Raw genomic sequence first — 19,181 nt, 5'->3', positions numbered from 1 at the left:
AGAGGATCTCAATTATTTTAGAGCTTCAATTTTCTTTCAAAATAGTCTTGTTTCGGCAGCAACTTCATAGATAGTTTTAGGCTCACTTTGCCCAACATAATTGTCGGTTTTATTACATAATCATGACAAACCACATATCAAATTGTGGTCAGCAATACATTGGCGAAAGTTTTGATCCAGGTGCATCAGGAAATTAAATCCAGCCCGCTCTTAACTTCGCGTATTTTATCGTGTACTTTCCTATGTTTGATACAAATAGTGCGGTGGTTTAGTTATTGAAAACCCTTAATAACAGGAATAAATTTCAAGAAAATAATACATTTGTTGGTAGTTATACGTCTTAGGTTATTTAAAATGAAATAATTATTAGGTGCTACACCAGCTCACTTCTTTAAACCAACGAGAAAAATTCCTCATCTTCACACTTCCGATACGATGTACCTTTTCTATGCAGCCTTGTTTCCTTAATGCGGTAAATCTATCCATCATAAGCATTTGTACCAAAACAGGAAGGGTATTTAAACGAAACCGCAACACAAAAAAGGCCCAACTCATTTGATAAGTATGTTTAAATTACTCTGAATAAACCGGAATAATCACGTTACGCGAACAAAACAAACGAAACTTTGTCCGACTTAAGAAAACCATTTACATTGCAATGAACAGCCTTGTAGTCAGTCAAGTGTTACTAATCATGATCAAGATAAGAAAAGGAAACAAAAGGCAAGAAACTATTTTCTATCATTTAATCTTGTTAATATATATATTTAAGGAAGCCTAAAAGCGGAGCTCCACGGTTATGTGTTGTTTACTGCACTTAAGAATATATTTTTTTCCATTCTGGTAAATAAGCGGCTGAAATATTAAAAGTAAAGTTTATAGTGGATCATCGGTGTTGAATTAAAGTCGCCTACGGTTAAACTAAATACTTTCATGACAAAGCAAAATCTGCCCATGGCACATCAAATGATCTTGAGACGCAATCAGTTAAATGAACTCAAGATGTTCAAAATTAGCTCACGGCAACAACAAAAGACAAAACACGTAAAAATCAAAACAAAACAGAGAGTAGAAACCAGTTTTGAAACTATAAGAAATCAAATCATTTCTACGCAGCGCGAGAAAATGCCGAAATGTGAAAATAAACAGAAACAAGAGATCAATTACTTTATGAGATGAAGCCTCAAATTCCCAACTAACAGTCGCCGAATGAAACAAACTTGAAAGAAACTTCAAAACGATTAATTTTCATTCAAGATGCAGACAAGAAAGAAATTGAAAAGGGCGGGAATGTTCGAAATAAAATAAGACAGGCCGTTTTGCATTGGACAGCCTGTTCAAATTAATTTAAATCCACACTGTATTACCACGCTAAAATAAAAAACAGTCAACTTTCATTCAAGATAAAGCTTGAAATGTATCGACAAACTAGAGACAATTCGTTACACAGCGGCCGCCGATCTGTTCAAATTAGTCGAAGTAATTAAGGCGAAAGATCTGATTCTCAACCGACGGCTTCAGCAGGCACTTGACGCTAAAACTGTAAAACCACTAAAAACTGTTTTACTTTAACCACCGCGTTCTTTTCTACCATTTATTCCAGTTTCTAAAACTGTATAACCACTGAAAACTGTTACATTGCTACACCTCCGGACTCGAGCTGCTTACGCCGTAGCGAATTTCGATACCAAATGAATATTTTACAATGAGTCATGAAGTTCTTTTCGTTCATATATGACAAGGATCCTTTGAGAGACTTCAAGCATGAATTGGCTTGTTCTGCTGCCTGACTGTTTAAGGTGTCCCACTAAGGATAACGGGAGAGGTTGTAAGCATCAGAGCAACCTGAAAAAGGAAAAAAAAACAGGTTCGATTGCTTTGCATTGGTACTGACAAAGTTAAGATTAAAACATTACTTCGAATGTGCTTCAATAAATGTGCGTAATGTGCCATTAGATTAGTAGGAGGGGATAGACCCGAGAGCATAGTTAAATGAACACCGAAGATGAAAGACGGCCAAACCAAAAAAGCCAGTTTTGGGGTGATTTACGTACCTGTATGATTCCGCCAACGCAATCGATCCACAAGGAACTGAGAGTTCTTGAAAAAGACAGGATCCCGATTTAACAACACGAACGCAAATTGTAAGCGTTGTTGTAGACAATCTGGCAGGGATCTGTCAAAAAAAGGCAGAAAAATTGTAATGAACCTACATTTATTATGACTCGTTTAATATAAAATCACTCTGATAGAGGAAATCAAGAGAAGAAAAACTCCCAAAAAACCAGGCCCCGGTTGTCCAACGGGTGGATAACGCTATCCACAGAATTAATCATTACTCACCTTTAAGTGTTGTGATAACATACAACGCTATCCACTGGATAGTGATTTTTCCGGTGAATAGCGTCATGCATCCTTCAAACCGGGCCCAGGTAATAAAAAGAAATTTTCTTCGCACTCAACGGCATCCAATCAAAGGCCACAACATACACATGCACATTAAATCGAGCTTACCTCCTGAGAAACGCATTCAAAACACTGTAAATGGGATGTTGGGAGATTCATTGCAAAGCATTACACTAAATCCATAAGTTGTACCTAAAATGGAAATCAGAAGAGAAGATATAAAACCGTTTTAAACATAATCACAGCAACACTGGGTACACTGAGTGCATGAAAGCATGTTGTGTAAGAACATGTAATGAAGGCTGAAGAGAGGGTGTAACTGGGGTACATCACTAGACAATAGAAATCAACAACCTTTATTTATACAAGTCGTTATGCCATTTAGCCAATAAATTGTAAGAAAAACTTCGATTTAGTCAGTAAATAGCAAAAAACAAAACAAAACAAAACAGTTAAGTTAGTTAATTTGTGCGATTCTTTGACTTGACAGCTGCAGATGTTATACTTCTGAAAACTAAGCGTTACAAACAGTTTCGGTCTTTCAAGAAAATGACATTTGTTGAGAAAAACCTAAGCCTGATAACTAAAACCACAGGCAGAGCGTAAACCCGGAGCTTGTCAGGATAATCTGGAATAAACAAAGGGTAACAATAGCTAGTTGGGGGTCAGAGTGAACTGAAATTTACATTTTTTAAAATCAGAAGTAATGTTGTTCGTCGTAGAAATTAATACAAATATTAATACAAACTCATAACATTATTGTACCGTGTTTGCAGTGCACTAAGAAAACTCCAGGAAGTAAGGATGGGTGTCGAGTACTCCTCTTTGTGCAGATGTTTGGAGTTGTGTCATCCAGGCAATAGTCACCATGATTTCTTACCACAGGCAGGCAAGGATAGTATTCTACATCATTTGTGCGGTGTACATCCAGTTGCACAGCATCTGGTATTAATCCATTTCTGCTGAACGGAGACTTTGCTTTTTCCAACAGGTCAGTAATAAATGCAGTCAAGGTCTCAAGAAGCTGATCTACTTCCACAATGTCAAACAGGAGGGGAAAAGTTTGCTGGAGTAGAAGCATGTCTTCAGGACACTGCTCGACTGGTCCGTTGCCAATGAGTCTGCGGTAAAATGTTTCCAAGGAGTCCAATTGAGGGAGAAGTGCACACACCGGGGAAGCTTTTCCTAATGCATTAAAAAGTCCAATAATAGGTGTTGGAAAAGAGACATCAGATCCATAGAACGAAATGCTTCAGGAAAGAAAACTACCTAAGGCAGGTGCACAACGCTGCAACTCCAGGTGTAAAGAGGTCATTACTGTGTAATGTAACCTTGCTAACATCACGGCCTACTTGATCCATCATCTGCCTGACATGTTTTTCTGCAAGGTAAACCCTGTCATGATGCCTAGTGATGTCATAAAATATTAATTAGTTAACCTAAATGCAGATCTCTACAAATAAGGCAAATAAAAACAGGTGATATTTAGACACATTCAAAGTCTATCCCAGTGGAATGTAGGAGGAACTGGAGCTGGTCTTAGTCTGGTCTCAACCCCTCACCTGATCCAGAAAAAGAAGACCTCATTCCAAGGTCTTTGCAGGGTAAATGAGACACACAAGCTTCACCACCAAGACAAGGTGCCAGCCCAAGGTGAAGGATTAAAAATATTTAAAATTATTATATTAATCGGTAATCAAACTGAATCAAGTCATAGTCTTTGCATCGACAGATTAATATATTATATCATGCTCACATTCTAAAATAGAACTCCTTGAATCATAATGGGAACCAAAATAATAAGATAAATGATGCATGAAATATTTGTTAAAAAAATCATAAGCATAAATAGCAACTTATCTTCCTGTTTCTCATGGTTCAGTGGATGGACTCTGTGATGAATAACTAGACTTCAGAGAAGTACAAAGCTTTCATCTGAAGGATAGTGCAGTAGCATCACAAATGACAGTGTGCAGACTGTTATCTTTGCCACAGATGGCACAACAAAAACTTTCTTCATACTTTATGTCAAGAAGGTTCAGGAAACTGTACCAAGCAAAACATCAGTGGTGGTATGATAACAACCTCTTGAAGTCCAATACATCTGCATCAGCCATGATCTCTTGCCAGACACTGTAGTATGTAAATAGAATGCACCTAAAAAAAGAGAACATAATTTAAATATAGCTTTTTGAAAGAAAATGGAATGACATACATGTACAATTTTATATCATTCTTAATACAATGATTTTCAGTTAATGTCACAGGCAAAACTTCGGAGATACAACAAATCAGAACCCTCAGCTAATAATTTGTTGATTTTTTTTTTTCTGGTACCTGATTTTCATCGTAAACCATCATGTGCAGACAAATGAGTCTTAGATTGTTTAGTATAATTGTTGTCAATTATAATTGTTGTTATAAGTGCATCTGCTGAGTGTGTTCCAGAAACATTTAAATTTATTGAACTCAGTACATACTTGATATTCAGATGTCATAATCATGTCATTTTCAAATCCATTGTAACCTTTTAGGTGGTATGTGATTAGTTGGAAAAATTTCAACATAATGTAATTTTCATAATGCCATTCTCAACACAACATCAAAGAAATGTGCAATAAGTGTGAAGCCCTGTAAGACTTCAACTTTTAAACTGCAACAGAGAATTAATTTATGATACAGAATAAGTTACATGTACCTCCCCTTGAGAAAATGAAACACGAAATCCCTCAAGACGTCATAAGAAACAATGTAGGAAGCCATGTTTAACAAAGTGAGCTCTGAGCCATCAAACTCCACTTTTCCATCACAGATTTCCTCAACACAAGTATAATATAGCACTGAAATGAAACATACAGAAATCATTATTTGCTTATTACAAAAATTTAATGACAAGATGACGTAAATTACTCATATATGACGTGTTAGTAGCCACAGGTATGAACCTTTTCATATTGTATTCAGAACATTTATGCTTGGATAATATATAAATTTAAGTTATATTATTATTGTAAATAGGGAGCTTAAGCACAGACAAGTAGTTTCATCCCTGGACAACAACTGGAAGGTGGATGTTGTTATTTTTGATGCATTGATAACTTCACCTACAAATTTGAAAGCTCCAGTTTTAGAAATTAAAACAAAAGACTACAAATGAAAAGTCAGTAATAATTATATAACAAAGAGGAGAACATTTCTGATTTCTGGTTGCCATCCATGGCTGAAAAATATCTGTGCTAGAGCTATACAAAAACCTTGTGTTTGTTTTTAGCAGTCCATCTGTATTCACCTTGAGCTGAGGCAAAATAATAACAATAATTTACTTGGCTCACCGTCAGCTGAGGGTTTTCCTCCTGATGGATGCCTGTCGACAGCTATCATCCAATCAATTGGTTTGACATCTGAATGAAATTTTCACATTACCTGGACAACCTTCCCTGTATGGTTTTCATTTTCAGTCATTTCTATCCCATTCATGACAGTGAACACTACTTGAACACTTTATGAGATAAAATAATTAATGCAAGGAATTTCTTACCTTCACATTGTCATGTCTGCTTTTTGAAAAAGCACAAAGCTTGTGTAGTCTGACTAATGCACTGCAATGAACACTTTGGGCAGGAGGGAGACAAGTTGGAAGTAAGCAGCACCAAATCAGTAGTTGACATTTTGCCACAAAGAACATCTTCCAGAGAGAATACTTTTTTTGTGTTGTTGATAGATGGAATAGTATTTTTTTTACAAGATACTGATCTTATTTTCCACTCTTTATGAGTGGTGGCTGCTGCAACTGATTCAGTAGACTCTTGAAAATTTCTCTCAGCAAAAAAATCGACCAGAAAATCATGCATTTTGTGTCCCATTATTTCCTCAGATTCTGCTACTTTTGTTACATGTCCACAGTTGTGACGCTGGTGATCACAGATAAAGCAAGTGATAAGTGCAACTTGGAGGCCAACTACTCCATGCTGTTTATTTCCACATACAAAAATTGTAAAATTATTCCCATTCAAAGGCAACAAGTCATGATGTTCCTCCTGAGATAGAAAAACAGCAAGAACAACAAGTAAGTGGACTGTGGAAATGCTACAATCATTTCAGATAGTCTTCACTTAAATAACAGATACAAATGGAAAAATATGATGTTTACAGCTACTTACAGCAACTTACAGCAAATAATGCACTTGTCATTTCTCCAAGAATATAATAACCTAAGATTCACAAATAGCTCTACTTTGAAGGGGACCTAGCTGTTTAAATACACAAATTATGTTTTAACATAATTTAACTTAAAACAAAATCATTAGGATGAGTGAAAAATAACCAGAAAATGTTGACAAAAGCAAGATTAATGTTAGTAATAATTCCAAAATTTTAACGTTCGAAAGCAAAAAAATTCATTCATCTTACTTGGTAAGTGTGATCATGAGAATATGTGTCTCTGGCAAGTGAAGGGGCCCTGTCAAAGCTTTCCATCAACTTTTCAGTGGCTTCAATATGGATGCAATTCTCATAAACAGAACTAGCTGCAGTTAAACCTGTGAGAAACATTTAATAAACAATACTTATTATTACATATAATTTATTACTCAATTTAATACTGAAATGCAAAGAAGAAAATTATGGCACAGGGACCTGGGGACACAGTCAAAGACACAGGGGTCAGATTCAAAACAAAATAGCTAAATGAAGACAGCTTATAATCCTGTTACTAGTAGTTGGGGCCTTTCATTTCACAACTCAGGTTGTTAGAATTCAATAGAAAAACATTTGACCAGCACACGAGAGTGCTTATAGGAGGCTGGAGAAATAATTGGTAACAATAAAAAAGAGAAGCTGTAAGAAAGAGGATGGGAACTGCAGTTGCCTCCTAATGTATAAGCAGAAATAAATGGCACGTAATGAATGTACACATGAGATACAGTTATTGTTTACATTTCAACTGTGACTTGAATGAACAATTTTATTGGAACATTTTTATAAATTATTTATCTCAGTTTATATGCTTGTACTAACTTTCTCCTGTGACTGTTGATGACAGTGACTGAAAATAATCTGTTTGCCTGGTGCTTTCAACACATTTGCAATGATAGATCTAAATATTATCCTTGAGTTCTCTTTCAACAATCATATATTTGGCTTCCTGATAGTAGAGGATAAAAAGATGTAAGGTAAATGATTGATTTTGTTTGGCATAAGCACAAGTAGTACGTTATATCTAGTTATGAGTAATCTACATAGCAACTGTGCTGACCAATAAAAAACAGACATTTTTGGTGCACCCCAAGGGTACAAACCACAAAACATTTGCGCCAAGTCACAGAATGTCTAGCCTCCTTGTACATGTACAAGATGCACTAGAAACTACAGTACAGTGATGTATTAATACTACCAAGGTTTGAGTCTTGTTTAGGTAGAAAGGTCTACTTTACTACGTGAAATTTGCACTCCTATGTATGTTTTTAAGAGATCTGTTTTAAATTAAAAAATGCATGTAAAATCCTCTTTGGAAAAGAGGAGGTATACTTCAGCCCAATATAAAAGAAAATAACGAGGAATAAAACATTAATACTGTCCTTGTGTGTGATTCATCACAATTCATGAACTAAGCAGTTTCCTATATATCTGTGACAAAAAAAAACAGTCTGTCGAATAAGAAATATCTTGGTTACTACAGACATCAGTTTTCCTTGACTTTTTTTAAATATGCCAACTTCCCATGACTCAAAATAAAATTTCATGACTTCTTTCCTGATCTTTTCCTGACGTGTGGCACACCCGAATATAATTTATAGAATACATGCTGGAAGAACTTAAGCTTAAAATGACTGTAAAAAGACAGAATCGAAAACATTTTTAATAGATGCAAAATTAAGACTTACCAGCAAAGCATCTAAAATTGGTCTAGGTTACAACGACTGATGAGAAGAATTTTCGAAATCATCTTGAACAGTCGAGGTGGTGACCGTAGAACTCAAATCAGATGTCTTCTTTGATCCCCCTACGTCTAATCTTCTTTGGCACAAACTGGAAAAAATTGCACCGGCCTCGTCTTTTATTCCTCTCGCTTAATTCATTTTCGTGAACGGCGGGAAATATTCGAAAAGGTGGTGTGCTGTTATTCACCCGCCATTTTGTGCAACGCGGCTACATGGACATGTATGTGTCATGAAGTGTACCAACAACTGGTGGTTATTTTCGTGGTTACGAACAGTATCTGTGTTACAGATTACCTCTGTAGTTACGTATACTCGACACCATAGCGTAGTGCACGTGCGTATGGCCTTCTTAGCAATTAGGCACAGACAGGAGCCTTGACACAGGCTAATAGGCACCAAAACATATAAAACTTAGTTGCAAAATCGCTATCGAATCGCACACGATCAAAAAAATGCATTTCTTTAAGCCAAAAAAACAGCTGTTCATGCATGTATTATATTACGCGTGACGCTTATAAATAACGCTCTGAAAATTGCATACCCAAATTACCTTTCGGTCTAACTATCTCAATTAAATTATTTGAATTGTAAATTAACTCATTTATGGTTTTGTTTTTTCAGCCTTCATGGACCGTTTGAAGCGTCTTTTTACAAATTTACTCTTGGCCGGAGACGGTTTATGTTTGATATTACGTGACCATGAATACGATGGTCACGTAGTCAAAGCTGCAAATGAAAACTTTTTACACCCAAATATTACTATGCATATTCTCCCAACTGTTCTCCATACATGTCCTAAGGTGCTGACAAGGAGAATTTGTTCATCAATCAAGAGCTGCATAAGTTGGTGATCATTTCCTTTATTCTTGAGAACTAAATGTGTGATTAACGAGTGATATTGTAAGGAGAAATTAGATGCTGGTCACTCTTAGGGTCAAAGAGTTAAGGGAATCTTAGTGTCCATGAGTTTGGGGATTCCCCTTATTTCTTTTGGAAACATGCCTTCCAAACATTTATTTCCATCCATTGTCATTTTGTTGTCTGCCAGTCTGACTTGCAAGGTAAAGAACTTGGCTCAGGTTTTTTTCAACATCATTTTCTTCTCTTTTTGTGAAGAAGCCGATTCAATCCCACAGAAACCAAAAATAAAAATGTGTGAGGATGTAGTTGACATAAAATAAGTATTTTAGGAGGAAAGAAGATGGCAAGTAGAACGAAACACCAAAACTCTTTGTTCCTTTTAACTTTCACTTGATTTCTCCCCCTGCTTCAGTTCCTGCCTTGCAGTTGTGTTCTCAGGAGTTGTGTCATTAGCTCTTGCAGGCTGCCAATATGGACAGAAAAATAGAAGTCAAATGAACCTTCATTGCCCTGTAACTGCCTGCATTGAATATGATCACGATAACAGGGTGCTTGTATTAATGAATAGAATCACCTAAGGTTGTGATATGGATACTGATTGTAAGTTTTATTCTGTTAATTGACACCATGAAAAATTCAGTATAATTAAAATTTGTCTTGCATATGTAGCCATAGTTAAATGGACAGAACTCAGATAATTCCTTATGACTGAAAGACGTCACAAGACAGAGATATGGTAAGGGAATTTCATATTGTACCCATTCCACTGGTCACGTGGGTTAAAATTAGAATCTATAGAAAACAACTCCTATGGAATCTAACAACTTGCTATTGGTTCTAATAAAAAGGTAGGCTGATTGACATTGGTTTCAAAACTAACCAAAAGACCAGGTCAACTCCTTAAGTCCCACTAATGACCAAGACAGAATTTCTCCTTACACTATCAGTACAATATCAAGCAGACGAGTAAAGAGAATAAAGAAAATATCAATGAGGAGATTATTAGTTGATCCAATTCCAAATTCTCCAAACTAACATTATATGAATTGTATGGCAGACAGTAAGGAGAATTACTAATGAGATCTTGGGAGTTAAAGGGTTAAATAAAACTGACTGTGACATTTATTGGGTGGTGTGACATGGTTTTACTCAATCATGACATTATCTTGATTGGCCAGGACTTCCCAGTGTTTCTAAGTAACTAGAATAAAGAGAAAAGTGCTTTGTCCTGATGGTGAAGCACCTTGCACTGGTTGTTGAAAGGCTGAATGGTGCTATCCACTGAATAAATCTCTATCTGATGGATAACGCTATATGCTTTGTAACACCTATCCACTGGATAGGGATTTTTACTTTTTTCTTAGAGGTCGTGGAAACGAATCATGCAATCTGATTGGTTCTTAGTACAGTCAATATTTTCCTATCTCTGCCCACGGGCAACGGTAACACTTTCATGAGTCACCAAGTACATCCCTACACCAGTGACTAAATACAGGAATGGCTCCAACCTGTAATTGGATGATAAAAATAGTAAAAGTTAAGCTTTCTTCCTAAAATGCAAGTGAAAACACCGATGTATCAAACAAGAAATGGTTACTAACATAACGAAGGGATTGCAGAGCCTTTCTTGTCCAGTGAGGTAGTTTAGCGTTACTCTGACGATGACAGAATTATTCACTGACTAGCTCCGCTGACTAAGCTCATTTAGCCAGTTCAGGCGGACGATCAGAGACTGGAGCCATTCCTGTATTTCACCCCTGACAGGAATAGCTCCTACTCATCCGTTCATTATTTTATTTATTTTATTTTTTTATTGTTTTTTGCCATTCGTTTTGGCTAAATAATTTACACACTGAGATAAAAACTGAAAGAGCGTTTTACTACCTTCTTCCTATATTGAACTCTACAATGCTTTTAAATGAAGCCCTCTTTTATTAATGCAGGGCCATGTACTTCTTCAGTAATATTTATAATATGATCAGTACGACCCCCCCTCCCCCGGGCGCCTTTATCAAAACAATTATAAGTAAATCCCCGTGTAGGGGTCTGCGAGATGCGAAAGTAGAGAGAAAAAGACGGTGTGACACTCATATAATAAAATTCTTAATGATTGAGTAAGGTCGTGAACAGATGTTTGAATGCGGGTAGCTTCTTGAAGACAACCCTAGTCAGTTCCCATGCCCAGAAAATAGCTCCATGGATCCTGACTACCAGGAAGCATCTAGTGATACTGCATACCACGACAGCGCCAACGAGATAAACCTCTACGAGACTGTCTTAATAAAGGAATTGTGGGCGAGAATGGGGAAAGTACCATAGACAGGACAAAACAATCCCTCAAGGCGAAATTGCTCAGAATGATCGATGATGTCGAAGTCTGTGAAGATGAAGATGCGCTGCAACAGTTAGAGAAAAGTGTCAATTCCTCTTATAGTTTGTTCACTTCGATGGTGCTGCACAAGCATACGACAAGTACACTGTAGGCTGCTATACCTAAAGGGAGTGCACCTGAAACAAAAAATTGAGTTCCAGAAACATTTCTTTTCCACCAAACGAAAGACATAGAAGAGAAATGCCAGGTTGGAAAAACCAACCAAGGAACAGAAGATGGAGATGATTGAGAATTGGAAGAATAATGAGTAATCAGAGCAGAACAACAGCAAAGTAGCTGTCGATTTCACATCCGGAAAAACGATGGCACACAAGGTTTGTTGTGCTTCATTGTTTGAAATTTTTTCTTCCTTGCCTATCACACCTGTCTCACCTCACCATCTTTTTATTTCTCTGGTAGGGTTGCAAGAAATGCTTCCCTGGTTTACTAAGGAAAAACATTACTCCATTGAAGACCTGGTTAAATCTGCCATTGAACTGTCTGTTTCTGACGTATTGGATACAAACGAGGCATCTTTGATACCCGGAGAGGCAGTAGAAGCTAACTTAGCAGATTTGAAGAGGTTTATTACAGATGGTGCCTGGAAAGCAGTTTGCAAATTAGGTTAGGATGGCTCGTGTACCTTACAGGAAACGTGGTCTATGTTACAGTACACTAATTCTTTCTTAAATTTACGTGGTATAAATACCTTGTCTAGAACAGTAGTAATATAATAGCAAACGAGATGTATACGTTCCAAAACAGCGTCATGTGATGAACAGTCTTCCTTAGTTTTGAACAAGTTTCCTAAAATCATTTTACTCTTTCTGGTTTTAGCCGAAAACTGTCCGAAGACAGATTGTGCCATCACTAGGGAAAAAAAGAATTAAAAGCACCAGTCGGAGCCATTCCTGTCAGCTATGAAATATAGGAATAGCTCCAGTCTCTGATCGTCCACCTAAACTGACTAAATGAGTTTAGTCAGCGCAGTTAGTCAGCAGATGACTTAGTCATCGCCGGAATATCGTTGGAAGACCCCGCTGAATGAGAAAGAAAGGCTCTGCCTTCCTTTCGTTATGTAAGTAACCATTTCTTGTTTGACACATCGGTGTTTTCAATCGCAGTGTTATTTCATTGTTCCGCTTCGAGACACACGGTTAATCAATATTCACGAGCAAGGAGTTAAGACATAACTTATTAACTTTTACTATTTTGATCATCCAATTACATGTCGGAGCCATTCCTGTATTTAGTCGCTAGTCATCCCTACCTTCGCAGCCATTTTTCATAAAAATATCTTGTTTTTCCGGCTGGGCAGTATTTTTAAGCAAAGACGTTGGTCACTACCTCAAGCCGATAAATAACTTATTGATCCTCTCTTTTCTCTCTCTCAAATCACTTTGGTGAACAGAAAAATACTGGTTTCGAAATGAATTCGTATGAGGAAAAAGTGTCATTAAATTGGTTGAAAAGCGGCCTAAAACCCGCCTGTAAATAATTTGAATCCTTCACAGAAAGTACCCAGAAAGTTAAAACGTGAGGAATTTGGTTACAATTGAATTCATCGATAAAACTTTCATTCATTTAATATCTGAATTCTCTCACAATTTGTTCGTAGTTAAAAGGCGAGCAAAGTTTTAAGTTCTACTACAAAGACCCTTTTGCTGAGTCTTTGCAAGTCCGTTCAGTTTAGAAATTTGGGAATTCAACAAGAAAAAGCCGCATTAATTCCCCTTGTGCCTAATTGAAGTGTCCCATTCGAATATGGTTTTTGTGGAGAAAAGACCAGATTTACACATGCCAATGCAGTAAACAAACGAGCAAACTCTCACAACTTCAAAATCAAATATTTGAATTTACTTACAGTTACTTTCCTTGCCATTTACTAACTGAACGGAGGTAAATCTTCGTGTTAGTTTCGAAATACTTAGTTAATTACACCTTATTATAGCTTTGTTCTGATTCATTTCTAAATCTTTCGTTAGTTAATGATTATTACAGTAAGTTTGTTATCTCCGATCAAATTTCCACTTAAGTGCACGTGTAAAGATTCTATTTCAATCGTCGCTTTTAGTCATCGCTGCTAAATCATCATTGCTAAATCGTCGCTGCTAGATAATGGCTACCAGCTATTTACTGCCGTTAGGAGCTAGACCAAAGTAAGTTTTAATTTCTTTTACATTTACGTTATTTACCTTTTGTATGTATTATTGGTATAGTTTTCGTATTCTGTTTTCCGTGCAATCGCTTCATTTCTAGTTAGGTTAATGTTACATTTAGCAATGCATTTTTCTTAGTTTCTGTTGTAATTTCCTTTAGTTCGAACCACACGCACGCAACCTCAACCGCTACTCTCATCAAGCAAATTTCGTCTTAGCGCTAGCATCTAAAAACAATGACGATCACTGTGTGCATTTGAATTGTCCGCTCGATGTTTTGGGTAACCTTTTGAGGTTACATTCGTTCGAGTTTGGCAAATCTCCAGTTATTCTTACATCTACCACGTTTGGTTCGAGTTTTTAAGCGAAGTTACTGAAGAAATAGCCATTTGTCGCATCAAACCTTCGACCCCGCTTTCACGTGTGGAAATTCACGACGTGACAAACGGCAAGATATGTAACAAACGATCACGTCTTCAGGAAATCGAGTTAAAACATGTCGAAGGAAAGCGAAGTCGAATAAATAAATCCACGCATTGGAGAACGAAATCCCACCCTCGACTGGGACGGAATCGACTCAGAAAGTTTTGATAGATTAAAGAGAACTAGAGGCGCAAAGAAAGGTATCGTTACGAAAGCACAAAATGAAACACGCGAACTTATGTTAGATTTCGGAAACATTGAACTAGTCCAAAGAAAGGTGCAGATTCTGCAAGAATTCGAGGGCGTCTACGTCGCTTATCACGAGCAGCTAAAAAAAAGATCGCGATATCTATGAGTCGAACGCCTACTTTGTCGAAGTAAAGCGTGGAATAGAGGATATCACAGGAGATGTAACTGGGTAGTGTCATCGGAACACGTCAAGGACTTCGGTAGATTATTATCGCCAGCACGTGCCATTACGGCGGGGCCGGATACCGAGATAAATCCCGGAGATTCAGCGAGTAATAATGTACCTTCTCGAGTGTCCCACCTCATGGGGCTCCAAAATCTCTCGTTCTTCCAAGTCAAGTTCGGCGGCGAGCTCTCGCGCCTCTTCAGCATCAGCTGCAAAAAAAAGGCCAATCTACGAAGCTATGAGGCAATTCAGAAAGAGGGGCTAGCACCACAACTTATGAAGAAAGCTCTCTAGCTACAAACAGAAATCGCAAAGGCACAAGCAGAAGAACTCGTTTACGGCGCAGCTGAAGCGTCTTATGTCGAAAATTCTGCCTCACTTTTCAGACAGGAAGATAAATCTGTGGCACTCCCACCTCCTCAAGAATTCACCGCAAAACAGCAGCCAATACCTCCGAATGAGTTAGTTCAACGAGAATCTCGACCTCAGCATGACCAAGAGGAACCAAAAGCAGAACGCGTAGAGAGAGAAGCTCTGAATCCTAACGCGAGGAGCTGGGTCCCTTTCCACGATGGAGAAATTGATCGTAAGCCACGCTTGAAATCGCTCGACGCCCTCAAGACTGGAGAGATGAACGATGTCAAACTGGTTCTCTGCGACCTTACCGCGACTAACGGACTGGCCTGTACCATACTGGAAGCGCAATACCAGCAAAATCAGCGAATTCAGGAGCTCATTCAGCAACAACAGCATAGTACACTTGCCCTCACTTTGCCGGAGTCAGAAGTGCCAACCTTTAGTGGCAACCCCATTGAGTATTGGTCCTTTGGACAAGCATTCGAGAACCTAATCGAGAGTAGAACGACCAGTAACAGTGCTCGCCTGTATTACTTAGTACAATACACCTCAGGCGAAGTGCGTGAGTTGATGAGGAGTTGTCTAGCTATGAAACCCGAAGACGGATATCAAGAGGCGCGCACTTTGCTGAAGGACAGATATGGCCAAAGTTATCGCATAGCTACCGCGTACGTTGAAAGGCTAACCAATGGACCGCCCATCAAAGCCGAAGATAGCGTCGCATTACGTCGATTCTCAGTTCTTCTAACTGGATGGACGAACACCGTTGGTGACACTGGATATCTCAGCAAAGCCGAGAACCCGGAAACACTAAGAATGATCGTCAAGAGACTGCCCTAAGGCCTAAAGTTGAAATGGCGTGATATTGCAGGAGGCATCACCGAAATTCAGAAGAGAGAGACTTGAACGACTTCGTTAAGGCCAAAGCGAGAGTAGCCACGCACGCTATATTCGATAACGTATCGAGTCATCCTCCGACGCCACCATCAGCTATGAAAGAGAAGAAGAAGCCTTCCCCTTTGCGACCTGCGTCACCGTACGGAACAAAGCCTGCACCGATCAAGTGAACAAAGAAGCCAGCAAAAGACGCATTCAAATCATATGTCTGCTTTGTAATTCTAATCATTGGCTCTTACAATGCGTCAATTTCAAGGCTAAATCCCTCGATGAGAGCCCCAAGTTCGTAAACTCCAAAGACTTCTGCATTAATTGTCTTGTTCATAGCCATGCTGTTAGTTCCTGCCCCAAGGAGAGTTTTTGTCGAGTAACCGGATGTAAGGAAATTCATTCGAGCTACCTTCATCCCTGCGATGCACCTGCTGTGACTGGACGCGATTCTGCACATGCAGTGACTAACCTCTCAAGTCAACCCAGCAACCAAGCGTTGAATGGCTATGTTAAGGGAAAAGGTGATAGTCGCTGCGGCGAAAATGACGGCAAACTTGCGTCCTCAGCCGGATTAGCACTACTGCCTCTTAAGGTTAAAGCACCAGGTCTCGACAAGATCGTGGAAACCTACGCATTTTTGGATAATGGTTCCAATACTTCTTTCTGTTCAGAGGGACTCATTGCAGAGCTTGGCATTAATGGACGAGAAACAGCATTGTCACTGACAACCATGGAAAGTAAAAACACCAGCATCAAATGCTTAGCAGTTGACCCTGACATTTAGTTTTTAGGCCGAAGCGTTTCAACCTTGTTTTATGTTTTTAGTTAAAGGCAATCAGCTGTTTCCGCCTTTAAAGGGGCCGGAATGTTAGTTACGAAACGCTTAGTTAATATACACTTTATTACAATTTTTTTCCGGTTCATTTTTATCAATAAGTCTTTCGTTAGTTAATGATTATTACAGCAAGTTTGTTATCTCTGATCAAATTTTTATTTAAGCCGGTGCACGTGTAAAGATTCTATTTCATCGTCGTTATTAGTCATCGCTGCTAAATCATCACTGCTAAATCGTCGCTGCTAGATAATCGCTACAAGCTATTTGCTACCGTTCGCTGCAAGCTATTTATTATCGTTAGGAGCTAGACCAAAGTAAGTTTTAATTTCTTTTACATTTATGTTGTTCACCTTTTGCATGTATTATTGGTATAATTTTGGTTTTCTGTTTACCGTGCAATCGCTTCACTCTTAGTCAGGTTAATGTTACATTTCGCAACGCATTTTTCTTAGATTAGTTTCTGTTGTATTTTCTTTTAGTTCGAACCACACGCACGCAACCTCAACCGCTACTCTCATCAAACAAATTTCGTCTTAGCGCTATCATCTGAAAACAATAAAGATCACTGTGTGCGTTCGAATTGACCGCTCGTTCTCTTAGGTAATCTTTCTAGGTTACACTTCGCACACTAATTCACCGTCGTTGAGAGTGAATAATACTTTCCGTCTGCTTTTAAAGAAAACAATGTCGCGACAGTCGTTGCCAAACTAGTTCCGTTGTTTTTTCAAAAGTGTACCGGCGTTTTTCTTTCTTACGCGCTCTCTAATTGGCAGGTGTCAGAGTGTGACAGATACTTGTAAAAATAATGTTTCGATGAAGCCTCTCTTTAATTTGCATCACCTCTATTTTAACTACCATTTACTTGCTCAAAAATTATTCAGTTTATGGTAGATCTTGCTGTAATTACAGCCCTAATTTATTCGGGTTCTTTAGGAAAGAATTTCGTTAAGTTTAAGGAAAAAAATTAAAAATGTTATTCACCAGCCTAGGTCGGTCCGTATTGGGAACCTCGGGCACAGCTTTTCCTAATAAAGACCTCCCGACTGGCGAATAACATCAAAATCCATTCGATAGCGTTAGTCACCCTTTGAACAACTGGGCCCTTATCTGTGACATCTTTCCATGTACCTTACACTACCTTAAAAGGGTAGTCTTTCACCACCTTCACCAGGCCTGCCCCAAAAAGGCCTTCCCCAATGAGGCCTTCCAAATGGGAATCCAGGAGGACCCTGCCAGTACAACTGGTGTTTACAGTTTGAATATCCAGCTTTAAGGCCTACACCAATTCCTAATGTGACAGGCCATGCAGCCCCTCCATATTTAAGGAAAATAAAAATATTAGAGGAAACTACAATTATGTGGAAACATCCAAACAAATATACTCATTGTGGTAAAAGCAGTGATAAGTTGGTGTAAACAAAAAACAACCCTATCAATGGATTTCAAGCCCTTCATCCTAATAAGGCATTTTTCTCTTGTTTACAGGGAATATTCCAATGACCAAGAGGTAACTTTACCATCCAATCCCTTCCATGGTACCCATAAATGAGAGTTAGTTTCATTCAAGCTATAATGAATAACACTTTAGATAAACTTTTCACTTTTTATGGAGATGCTAAGGGTGTAAAAGAGCCATGGGTATTTAAATCCCTTTAACCCTATAACTCTCATGAGTGACCAAGACAGAATTTCTCCTTACAATATCAATACAATATCAAGCAGAAGAGTGATGGGAATGAAGAATAATATCAACTGGAGGATCATTACTTGATCCAATACCAAATTCTCCAAAATGATATTACAATAAATGTATGGCAGGCAGTAAGGAGAATTGCTAATGAGATCTTGGGAGTGAAGAGTTAATAGTTATGATTTCATGTCAGGAAACACTTGATCTTAAAAAATGTTGCTGTATTTCTACTTTATATTGGTCACCTTTGTACCTCTTGTTCATGAGATAAATTTATGTAAGTCAAATCAAAATATGGACTCTGGTAACAAAAGAAATTTTGGATCAATATCAGTATCTGGGTAACTGCCCACCTACCCCTCCCCTAACTCAACAACAGTCAATTGATAACAAGTTAGGCTTAATGTTGGGTTAGGGGAGGGGTAGGTGGGCAGTTGCCCAGATCTGATATTGATCCGAAATTTCATTGAAATATCCAAAAAACCACACGCTAAATAGGGGACCCTCTCCTCCCCCCTAGAAGACCTCCTAGCTAGACCCCTATTCCCGCGAAGTATTTGTTGGACTATCAAAATATCTGCGTTACGAAGTTGAGCAGATATTTGTTTCTGCAAGTTCTGAATGGTATTTTGTGTTCATTAGTGAGTGTTTCAGCGTGTCTCTTAAGTGTTAAGTTATTTGAATAGCGCTATAAAAGTGTTGAGTAATTGAGTGTTTGTCCCGCGGGTCTGTGAACGCATCCGCATAAGCTGTTAATTTTAATTCGTTTGTGTTATAGTGTGGAGAGTTTTGTCATTTAAGCGCCTTCTGCTCAAGCTCAAAGTCCGCCGATTCAGC

General features: G+C 38.2%; 2 protein-coding genes across 17 annotated transcripts in view; one reads left to right on the top strand and one right to left on the bottom strand.

The window, feature by feature from the left end:
- LOC131786192 (uncharacterized) overlaps positions 1-19,181 on the top strand; it is a 164,809-nt gene that overhangs the window by 121,734 nt on the left and 23,894 nt on the right. For 2 of the 13 annotated variants that reach the window (XM_066171714.1, XM_066171716.1), the window contains exons 1-3: positions 13,577-13,736; positions 18,140-18,189; positions 19,123-19,181. The exon at positions 19,123-19,181 is cut by the window's right edge and continues 66 nt beyond it. In XM_066171714.1, the coding sequence (XP_066027811.1) occupies positions 13,696-13,736; positions 18,140-18,189; positions 19,123-19,181 (150 nt within the window). In that variant the 5' untranslated portion in view covers positions 13,577-13,695. Of the gene's footprint in view, positions 1-9,662; positions 9,943-13,569; positions 13,737-13,896; positions 16,969-18,139; positions 18,206-19,122 lie in introns of those variants that run through there. The other 11 variants (XR_010718661.1, XR_010718660.1, XR_010718656.1 and 8 more) reach the window with 10 other exon arrangements.
- LOC131786176 (uncharacterized) lies at positions 725-8,536 on the bottom strand. 4 transcript variants are annotated; one of them, XM_066171704.1, is made up of 10 exons: positions 8,289-8,536; positions 7,423-7,549; positions 6,817-6,944; positions 5,945-6,443; positions 5,105-5,246; positions 3,676-4,563; positions 3,172-3,591; positions 2,515-2,598; positions 2,055-2,176; positions 725-1,845 (listed from the first exon to the last, which is right to left on the bottom strand). In XM_066171704.1, exons 6-8 carry the CDS (start codon positions 3,746-3,748, stop codon positions 2,531-2,533), a joined length of 561 nt encoding a protein of 186 aa, XP_066027801.1. In that variant the 5' UTR covers positions 3,749-4,563; positions 5,105-5,246; positions 5,945-6,443; positions 6,817-6,944; positions 7,423-7,549; positions 8,289-8,536; the 3' UTR covers positions 725-1,845; positions 2,055-2,176; positions 2,515-2,530. The 4 variants fall into 4 exon arrangements, with proteins under 4 accessions (XP_066027801.1, XP_066027803.1, XP_066027802.1 ...); XM_066171706.1 differs by having other exon boundaries at positions 3,676-4,539; XM_066171705.1 differs by lacking the exon at positions 7,423-7,549.

Source organism: Pocillopora verrucosa, chromosome 9 (assembly GCF_036669915.1).
Source record: "Pocillopora verrucosa isolate sample1 chromosome 9, ASM3666991v2, whole genome shotgun sequence".
Lineage (NCBI taxonomy): Eukaryota > Metazoa > Cnidaria > Anthozoa > Scleractinia > Pocilloporidae > Pocillopora > Pocillopora verrucosa.
The sequence above is the reverse complement of the archived record's forward strand: the minus strand, read 5'-3'. Positions and strand labels throughout refer to the sequence as shown.